The 10,124-nt window shown below is 44.0% G+C and overlaps 1 protein-coding gene across 3 annotated transcripts in view; it reads left to right on the plus strand.

Moving 5' to 3' along the window:
- Positions 1 to 7,325, plus strand: part of MAP1B (microtubule associated protein 1B) — a 99,583-nt gene extending 92,258 nt beyond the window's left edge. For 2 of the 3 annotated variants that reach the window (XM_008053965.1, XM_008053963.2), the window contains exons 5-6: positions 1,064 to 1,302; positions 2,852 to 7,325. In XM_008053965.1, the coding sequence (XP_008052156.1) occupies positions 1,064 to 1,302; positions 2,852 to 3,007 (395 nt within the window). In that variant the 3' untranslated portion in view covers positions 3,008 to 7,325. The remainder of the gene's footprint in view (positions 1 to 1,063; positions 1,303 to 2,851) is intronic. The other variant, XM_008053964.2, reaches the window with a different exon arrangement.
- The last annotated feature ends 2,799 nt before the right edge of the window (positions 7,326 to 10,124 follow it).

Genomic DNA, 10,124 nt, shown 5'->3' on the forward strand with positions numbered 1-10,124 from the left:
CGGTGGCCGGGAGCAGCCACTGCACTCTAGTCTGGGTGACAGAGTGAAACTCCAACTCAAGAAAAAAATAAAATAAAATAAAATAAAAATAAATAAAAGATAGCGATGCCAGGCCTCAACCGTAGCCCAGTAAAGTCACTCTGGAGGGTGAGGCCTGGGCATCTGTATTAAGCATCCAAGGTGATTTTAATTGTGCAATTAGGGTGCAGAACCACTGCCTTAGAGTGATAGTTCTTTTAATGTTTTAAAAACTTTAAACCTCAGTGGAACAAGCTAGAAAGCCAGCTCACCCAACAAAGTGCCAGGAAACTTTCAGGTTTATCTGAATCTTTACTTTCCCCAGGACTTTCGGATTTGTCTGGGAATTTTGGAGGCAGGATACCCCTTTCCCCAGTCTGATATGTCCTCATCGGTTAGAGAAAGCCTAGTTTTTCTGAACCTTCCTTTACCAAAGTGTGGTATCCAGCCTTGTCTAGGGAGAGATGTATCACTTTTCAGAATACGGTGCTAAGGAAAGAATACAGTGTCTCATCCTTTTATGAACGAGGCTGAGGTGCTGACGGCCTTGGAAATCATACGGGGTAAGATGGAAACCCTTTACTAGGTCAAGTGTTAGGGTGTGATATTCAGCAGTGGACAAAATTGCTATTAAATGAGACCCTGAAGTGGATCACTCAGATCAGTTAACTGTGTTTTGTCAAATACAGATGCTTCCTTTTGGCTTTTAAAATCTGTGACTTGAGTTACTTACCCAACTAAGGGGCACGTTAACAGCTCCCTTGGGAGGGGTGTTACATCTAGTGCCATCTTGAAACTCTTCTTACTTCCTCACGGGCTGTCCGCAAAGGGAAACCGTTCCATTCTTCATTCCTCCTATGAGATGGCAAGCAGCCAGGTTAATTTTCTCTCGTTGCTCGTGTCAAATGCCCTCGGCCAATTACCAGGGAGATGGAGGTGCTGTCATCTCTTGGCTTGTCCCAGAGGACCCGCTTGCGGATGAGTAGGGAGGGCGCGCGGGTCTCTTCACCTTGCCGTGACCTTGCTTTGTCTTTGTTCACCCGAGGACCAGGAACCACCAAGACGGCCAAGTCCTCAGCCGTGCCTCCAGGCCTCCCTGTGTATTTGGACCTGTGCTATATTCCCAACCACAGCAATAGTAAGAACGTTGACGTCGAATTTTTCAAGAGAGTGAGGTCATCCTACTACGTGGTGAGTGGGAATGACCCTGCCGCCGAGGAGCCCAGCCGGGCTGTCCTGGATGCCTTGCTGGAGGGAAAGTCTCAATGGGGCAGCAACATGCAGGTAAGAGTTCGAGGACCCTGTCTGCACAGCAGACTGAGCTGTGTCCAGAGGCCGTGGGAAGGAAACTGTTTAAAGAGCCATCTTTATGACTGGGGATCGACATAAGCCACCTCATGAGTCTGTCACACACGAAATACCCCAAGGACAAAGCTGGTTTAACACACAGAAGATCATCTAGTATAGTGTTCCTGGCGCCACCAACCACTACGGCCTTTCCTTGGAGGAAGGTCAACAACTAAGACAGAACTGATCTCTCTGAAAAAGGGGCCTAAAATTCACTGCCCTTCACCCCGGTGTGCCAAGAGTATTATGTGTGTGAATCGGCATGGTCCTATTTCCATGTTAGCGCTGCAGAAGAATTGTCTTTACTCCTCTGTGTTTTATGAGTAGACCCAAGCTAGGAATATGGCTGCTTAGAAAGCTAACTGCCCATGTGAAATGTGACAGTGGGAGCATTGCTGAAAGGTTCCTTTGCAGGACACTCCCAACTCCCAAACGTCACGTCTGGCCATGAACCACCCCTTATTCGTTCGGCTGTGACCTTTGCTCGTCCAAGTTTTGTTGGTAGTTCTGCGACAGGATCACCTCGCAAATGGTGTTTGCATGATATTGAATAGAATTACTTGTTGGGTTTTTGCTTGTTTTGTTTTGTTTTTTGAGCCGGTGGTCTCACTCTGTCACCCAGGCTGGATTGCGGTGGCATGATCAGGGCTCACCACAGACTCGACCTCCTGGGCTCAGAAGATCCTCCCAAATCAGCCTCTCGAGTAGCTGAGACTACAGGCACGCACCACCATGCCCAGCTATTTTTTAAAATTTATTTTCTGTAGATACAAGGACTTACTTATTATGTTGCTCAGGCTGGTCTCAAACTCCTGGACTCAAGCGATTCTTTTGCCTCGGCCTCCCACAGTGTGAGGCCTACAGGCATGTTCGATCACTTGTTACTGAATCATACAAAATCTAATAAGAAGCACCCAGTGACCTCCTAATGAACACGAGAGGGATTCGTTACTATTCGGACCGTTACATCCCCTCCACTCCTCCAACCCGACCCCACACATGAGATAAAAGTACAAATCTTTGTTCTCGGGACAAAATGTTAGTTACTCCCAATGAGTGGGTTTCTGAGGGCTTTGAGATGCAGTAGTAATTAACACTCCTAGGATTCAATGTGCAAAATCTTCTATGCAAAACTTACCAGTTGTGTTAAAAGAAATACAAGGAATCGCACCCTAACCCCAAAACACTTCCTCTCCTAACACTAAAGAATTGAAAAACTGACGGCAAATATAGATGACCTCATTGGCAGGTCATTCGGTGCTTTTGGTTCTGGCAATCAACTTCCCTTAAAAATAAAACAGCTTATTTTATAGCTTTATTCTGGTTCCTGGAAAATATACGTTGAGAAATCCTTTCATTTTTTAGGGACAATTGAAAAGTTCCTTTCTCCTTCTTCTCCCAGGGGTCTAACGAATATCTTGCGATTCTGTTTTTTTCACGTGGTTTCTGTCTGCCCTGAAGCAGCTATTTTGTTCTCTCCCTCCAGGTGACGCTGATCCCAACTCATGACTCAGAAGTGATGAGGGAATGGTACCAGGAGACCCACGAGAAACAGCAGGACCTCAACATCATGGTGTTAGCAAGCAGCAGCACGGTGGTTATGCAAGATGAGTCCTTCCCTGCATGCAAGATTGAACTGTAAAAACCAAGACCGGCCACACCACAGGATTTAAACTTTGTTTTCAGAAATTCTTCGATTTGAAACCACCTTTTCTAAAAGTCAATTCGTCTGATTACGTCGCTGAACAATGACCTGCCAAATGCTATACTGTGTCTTGGTGATCCAAGTCACTAACATTTCTCAGTTTTTGCCGATTGCTAAGGGAAGTAACAATATTCCCACAATAGGGTTCGAGTGACCGCAAAACGACCTGACCCGGTTCATCTCTGCTGAACATTTGGAAACCATGCACTAGCAAACCCAACTGACTTCTGCTAGGTAGAGGCGTTTGTCTTAGAGAGCACGCGCATGAGAGAGTGAGAGGGAACGAGAGCACAAGGAGAGCGAAGGAGAGAGAGAGAGAGAGGAAGGATGAGAAAGAAAAAGAATGCAAGAGAAGGAGATGGAATGACGGAGAGTTCTGGTGAGACACCCAGAGAGAAAAGGAGAGAGCAGGGTGTGGTAAGGAGAAGAGAACCAACAATCGGGTCTGCATTTTCTCAGGCAGTAGGCATTCTGTAGTCTACACAGGCAACGTTTTCCGTGTTTGTCAGTCTGAGTCATCACAAAGAGTCTTAATTTTCTCAAACAAGCTGGCTGGAAGAAAACAGAAAGAACAAAACTTGTGAGGAGGGCATGGGAGATTTTCACAGCTTCCCTGAGCTCCTTCAGTTGGAAAGCTGCACGCTGACCTCACGTAGCGAGTGTAGACTGCACCTGCAAGTGGTTTGGGCCCCATTCAGAACTCTCAGACTCTAAACACACACGTAGATTGATCTAAGGCATGCTCCCAGCATTTGTCCACCCACTTAGTCCACTCTGAGTCGATTAACCTGCATGCGGCCACTCCCAAGTCCACCCCGATTAACTGAAGCAAATACCAAAGCAGTTGGGAGTACATATGGTAGACAATTTGCCTTAGGAAGTGACTTGAATGTACAAAGATACTCGATGCACTTATTTTTTAATGTGAGACAGCAAGTTTAGAGAACATCCGTATAGGATTATAGCTACTTAAAGGAGCACGTGGGCGAGTGTGTGTGGGGGTACTTGCAGCTGATCTGATCGGTCCAACAGTTTGACGCTGAGTCATGAGTGTTGAATCCCACTTCGGTGCACCTGTGGCCTCTCTGCCAAACAAGTTGTGCCCTTCTCAGCTTCTTTCCTACTGCAAGTTCAAGACCGAAATGGCTTCTATGATCAGAACTGGGAAAACAGTGAATCTTATGGTGGAAGAGGTTCTCAGCAGGTGTACAGTATTTACCTTCCTTTGTCTTACATTGGCTTTTTCAATTTTCCATTCATTTCCACGTAATTATGGGAACAAGTGTACAGAAGAATTTTTTTTTTTAGCTCTGTGAGAACTTTTCATAGATGAACTTTTTAACAGATGTTTTCATTTACAGGAAATTGCAAAGAAAACTTTCAAGTGATAGTCTTTTTTCTTTTTTTGAAGTGTTTCGTAAGACAAAATTTGAATAGTGTTTTTTGAAGTTCTGGCAAGATCGAAGTCTGATATTGCAGTAATAATATTTATTGAAAACCCATAACTACCAGGAATCATGAGACCTCCCACCCCTTGATTCCCATAACATAAAAACCTGAGTCTGTGCTATTGGAGAGTGGGCAAGAATGGCATGGAGGCTACTTTTCAGGGCCTTGGCAAGTACATCACCCAGTGGTATCCCACAAACTTCTTTCAAGATCTTCAACTGTGAGGTGTAAGAGCCAAGTTCAAAGACCCCTAGCACAAGTTTGCTGTGGGATTTTCTTTTTCAGAAAAAGAAAAGAAACAATACATTGAAAACAAATGAATTCTCAACTCCTGTGGTTCATCATGTAGAGTTTAGAGAAAATTCCCATCATTGTCGTCACTGAACTACGAACCTGGGAAGCCAGATCGTGATTAGAGCTGATGTCGAGTTTCAAGTTGCAGACCAGTGCACCCAGTGTTCAGATATGGCAAACTTCTCGGTGACAACCGTGCTGAGCTCTGTCACGTTACATTTCCTGCAGACTCTCAGATCTATGGAGCAGAGAACAATGACCTCATTTTATTTTCTATGTTATTTATTTCAAAATTAACATTTTAGTTTATTTTTGTCTGATAAGTGTATGTTTTGCACTGCTAACTACTATGAGGGTTTAAAAAATGCTTCTTTAGGGTCCCTTCATGGAGGACCTAAGCAGTCTACTTAATGCTGTGAATTACATTTTTCAGATGTTTAATTTTTTTTTAAAGGAAATTAATATACTATTTTTGTTAGGCTTCTCTAGAAATTCAGCTTTTATTTATTACCCCCGTTTCTTTCAAGTCCTTCAAAATAACACTTAAAGGGTATAAAAATTAACACGTGATGGAAAAGTCAATGTGACGAAAATGGATTTCACCGAATATAAACTTGTCTACTTCAAATTTATTTTATGAGACAACCCAAGATCCTCAAGATAATTATTTCACGGTTAGCTGTTAAGTGGAGTTGGTCCACATAATGCATGGGAAAAAAATTCTAGCCTTCTTGCCAAATCCAGACCTCTGGTTGGTTTTTCTTTGTTAGAAGATGGAGTTACTTTCCAATTTCTCAAATTAAATTTATTTAACATGTACATTATTTTGCTTTAAAAAAAATACAAACATTTTAGGAGAATTATAGCCAGTCTTCAGTTATAACCACTCTACCCCACTCCCTTTTTTTTCTTTCCCTCTCTCTCTCTTTTTTTTCTGCTATGGGATTTAATGGGAAAAATATATAAAAACTGTCACTGGTCAGCTGGCTCTTTTTCCTATGAAATGTCAGCACCTTTCTCCATCCATTGTTCTCGATGATAACCACAGAGCCTGAGTATACCAGGAAAACCAATATTTGCATTACAGGTTGCTCCTGTCCTTCCAGACACCTTTCTACCTGTGTGACTAACCTAATTTTGCTAGTTCCATAAATACACAATTAGTTTAGTAACAGCCATTGCAATGTACCATGTACATTCATGGTGAGAGCTACAGGTCGACACAGACTTCTAGGAGCTTTGTTCAATACTGATTACTTAATCCAATTGTATAGATTGAATATTTGAGTGGAAGGAATTTACACTCCATTTAGGTGATGGGATTCTACTGAGATACCACTCACGATCATGACCTTTTTGGTAGTATTCTTAAACAAAATTCTGCAGAGACTAAATGTTAGAGATGATCCTCCATTTTCAATTTTAACCAATTCTGTCCCCTTTCTCAAAACCCCAATCCCTGTGCATGCTTTCTCAGTCTTGTGGTGAGACTGGATACAATGACTGACTTCCCTCCCCACCCCCACCCTGCCCTTAAGCACCATTTTCCATGGAGTTCAAAAAAAGTTTTTTTCCCTAACGTTACATATCATAGTGAATGGTTTCCCCAGTGCATATGAATGTTTTAAGTGTCTCCAATAGCTTACGCAGTCTAGGAGCTTTCCAATACTCATTTAATAAGATTTAATCATTTGCTAATGGAAACTTTGCCACCTTCCATTTTCCCTCTATTACCAAATTCCAGCTCTCAGGAGCTGGTCTACAATTCTGAAATTGCTTTTCTTGCTTCTCTTTAGTCACCTGTCACAGGAGGTTCCTGCTCAGTAATGATATGGCGAGTTAGGATAATAACCTTTTTTTTGGCGCTTCAGATTTAGGAGAAAAGATCCTGTTTCCATTTGAAAGGAACTGCAAGCTTTTATCTTTTAACCAGCTGAACAACGCACCAACAGCAGCCTAGGGGTGAGCAATGCTATGAAAGCAATTAGGTTATTCACCTGGTATTAAAACTGCTATTTAAAGAAATCTGTGACTTCATGAAGTGAATTGAAAAGGCAGCATCAAAAACTGAAAAGGAAGGGGAAAATAAATAAATAGCTTCTCTGCACTTGTTTGGAGCTCCCCGAAGCAGGAGCCACAGAGAAGAGGCGCCAAGGCCAGGCTGCCTTTCGAGAACACCCGCGGAGTTGAGAGCCAGCTCCCGGCACTGCATGCAGCCCGGGAAAGAGGGTCTTGGGCCCGGCTGGCCGAGAAGCACTTCACACTCCTCTCTCTTGTTCTGAATGGTGTTTGTGTCAGTCTGCAGCTGTGTATGGTATTATGTCTTATAATCCTGCATCACTTCTATCCTATCCAGTCATATCTAATGTAGAAAATTAGTTTCCAGTGAAAGTAATATGTAGTGCTTTTATGATATTTGTGTGCAATATCCCCTCTTCCATTGAGGATATTTGATGTAAAGGAAAAAAAAAAAAACTCGGTTCCACAATAAAATACAAAAGTGGCAAAAGTTCCTGTGCTGTGCTGTCCTTGGCTTTGTGTTTCCGAGCTGGGCTCACGGGGGATTGGGCTCTGCCTCTCACGTGGCCAGCAGAGCCGGCCACAGCCAGTGGCTGGGCATCACCATGGGGGGGGGGGAACTGTGTTCTTTGGAGGGTGGGCTCCTGGCTTTTGGCAAACAGCTGAGACGACCCTGCCACTAATTTTTGCAACTGCTGCTTCGTTACTTTTTACAGCCAAGCCCTGGAGGACGCGAGAGTCTAGGGACATAAATCGGGAGGTGAGGGGAAGGGATGATGAGAATTATTGCTTACAAAGGAAAAGGAAATAGACCAGTGAAGTTGAAGAAGCATATTGGGAGGGTTTCTTGCACAAACCACAAACCAAAAAACCGAGTTTTAGTCCCAGTTCCGCCACACACAGCTGGGTAACCTCTGTCACTTAGCCTGTATGGAGTTCCCTTTCTCACCCGTAAAATAAGAGGGTTTGACAAGATGGTCAGATTTGATGGTCCCTTCCTAGGCTGCATTCTGGCGCTCTGCGAAGCCGTCATACTTGGCGATTGTGCTCAGTACCTCAGCTTCCTCTTGGTTTCTTGCTAATTGTTAGAGAATATCCTCTATCTAACTGACATAATATACATGGATTTTTTTAAAATTATTTTTTAGGCTAGGCATGGTGGCTCACACCTATAATCCCAGTACTATGGGAGGTCGAGGCAGGAGGATTGCTTGAGTCCAGGCGTTCGAGACCAGCCTGAGCAACATAGTGAGATTTAATCTTTACCAAAAAAAAAAAAAATCAAAAGGTTAGCCAAGTGTGGTGGTTCTACCCGGCAGACTAAAGTGGCAAGTCACTTGAACCCAGGAGGTTTTGCCTCCAGTGAGCTGAGATCATGCCACTGCAACTCCAGCCTGGATGACCTTGACTCAATACAAACATAAATTTTCTTTTTAGAGGTCTTGCTCTGTTATCCAGGCTGGAGTACAGTAGTGGAGTCATAGCTCACTGTAGACTTGTGCTCAATGAATTCTCCTGCCTCAGCCTCCCGTGTAATATGCCGTGGATTTGACTCACACCCAGGAACTAAAAGTTTTTCAGGCGAAGTGATTATATATAACAAAAAATACCTAAAAGGGGAGAACTTCCTCTCTGTCATTCAAATGATTGTGCCTTCACTACCCAGCAGAGGGTCATATTGTGGGATTTAAAGGTGAACCAAAACATAATTGCTGCCCTAACTCACTGGGGAAGACAGGCTAGCAAAGAGGCAATGACACCACATTGTGACGGGCCCCCACAATTAAAGAGCGAACTTAGATGATCACAAGAAAAGCGCCACAAGTGATGTCTAAGCTGAGTTCTGGAGTGTGTGTCTGTGTGTGTGTGTGTTGAACAGAAAGCAAATTCCAGGCAGAGGCAACAGCTCACACAAAGACTCAGCAGAGAGCAGAACCAGCAAATGTTGGGGAGCACAAACTGCTCAGAATCCCAGCATGTAGAGGGGGGAAGTCCTGGCCCCTCAATTCCCCCATGTGATCACAGAAAATGTGCCCATAGGGTGCTCAGAAGAGACATCTGGTACTTGTCCCTGTCTGTCTGTAGAGGCAGTCCTTTGGCCTCAAAAGGCCACTGCAGCCTGTCTGGAGTCACTATGATGTCGCCTTGTGTGTCACACTTCTTTTGATCTAACGTCATACCTCCAAACCGTGGGGCTACGCGCATTTTTTAAAAATCTGTTTGCTAAGAAGGAGTCTGAAATCCTTCCAGAAATTAAAGGGTTAAGCATGTGAGCACTCAGAGTGGAAAATCATTACTCATAGTCCTTAATTTCCTCTATCAGACTCAAACAAGTTAAATAAGTTGTCTTCTGTTCCACTGCCAAATTGTTCAGCTCCCAGAAGTCTTCCTTTTGGCCTGAAGCTAAGGTGGTCAGCTATCCTGCTTGCCTGGGACTGCCCTGAGTTAGCCCTGAAAGTCCTGTGTCCCTGGAAACCCCTCAGTACTGGGGAACCACTGAGGACCTGTCACCCTACCAGGACCCTACTCTGTCGTTCACATCCTAATTGCTCGCAATCTAGGCGCAGATGATGGGGAAGAGTCGGAGGCATCTTTTCCCCCGTGTTTTTTTTTTTCTTTTCTTTTTTTGGTCTTCCAAGCAAACCAACAAGGGTCTGTTGAAGTTCTGACCATATTTCCTCCCTATTCCTAGTTGTATTGCTCATTCTGGGTGAGTTTTTGTATCCCTATCATGCACTTTTAATATACTCCTGACTCACGAATTCTTGGTCTCTTGCATAATCCCAGATCACCATTTCCTCCCTGATCTTGTATTGTGTGTCTTGGAAATTGACCAGAGCCATATATGCATATGTGCCATTTTGGTCACACCCAGTTCCTTTTAAGATGAGTTCTTCTGGATAATTCTCTGGGGGTCACTGGCAGTGTTTTCACAGATGATGAAGCAGCGCTTCTGAGACTTGATTCACCGGGAGATCTCTCCAACACCAGTAGACACAGCTCTATTTCAGGGCTCAGACTGTTCCCCACTACAACCAGAAGTGCATGCTACTTCAGTGCAGTACCAGAGACTCTGTGTGTAAACTGATAACTTCTATAGTTGTATCTGCAGTCCGTGTTTCTTCTCTGATCTCCGAACTCATATATCCAAACTCATATATTAAAATCTCCATTTGAATGTCCAATAGGGGTCATTAAAACACCCCAAATCGCCAGGCTCGGTGGCTCAGCCTGTCATCCCGCACCTTTGGGAGGCTGAGGTGAGTGGATTGCCTGAGCCCGCGGGTTCGAG

Source organism: Carlito syrichta, unplaced genomic scaffold (assembly GCF_000164805.1).
Source record: "Carlito syrichta isolate Samal-C Ts95f unplaced genomic scaffold, Tarsius_syrichta-2.0.1 Scaffold288910, whole genome shotgun sequence".
Taxonomy (NCBI): Eukaryota; Metazoa; Chordata; class Mammalia; order Primates; family Tarsiidae; genus Carlito; species Carlito syrichta.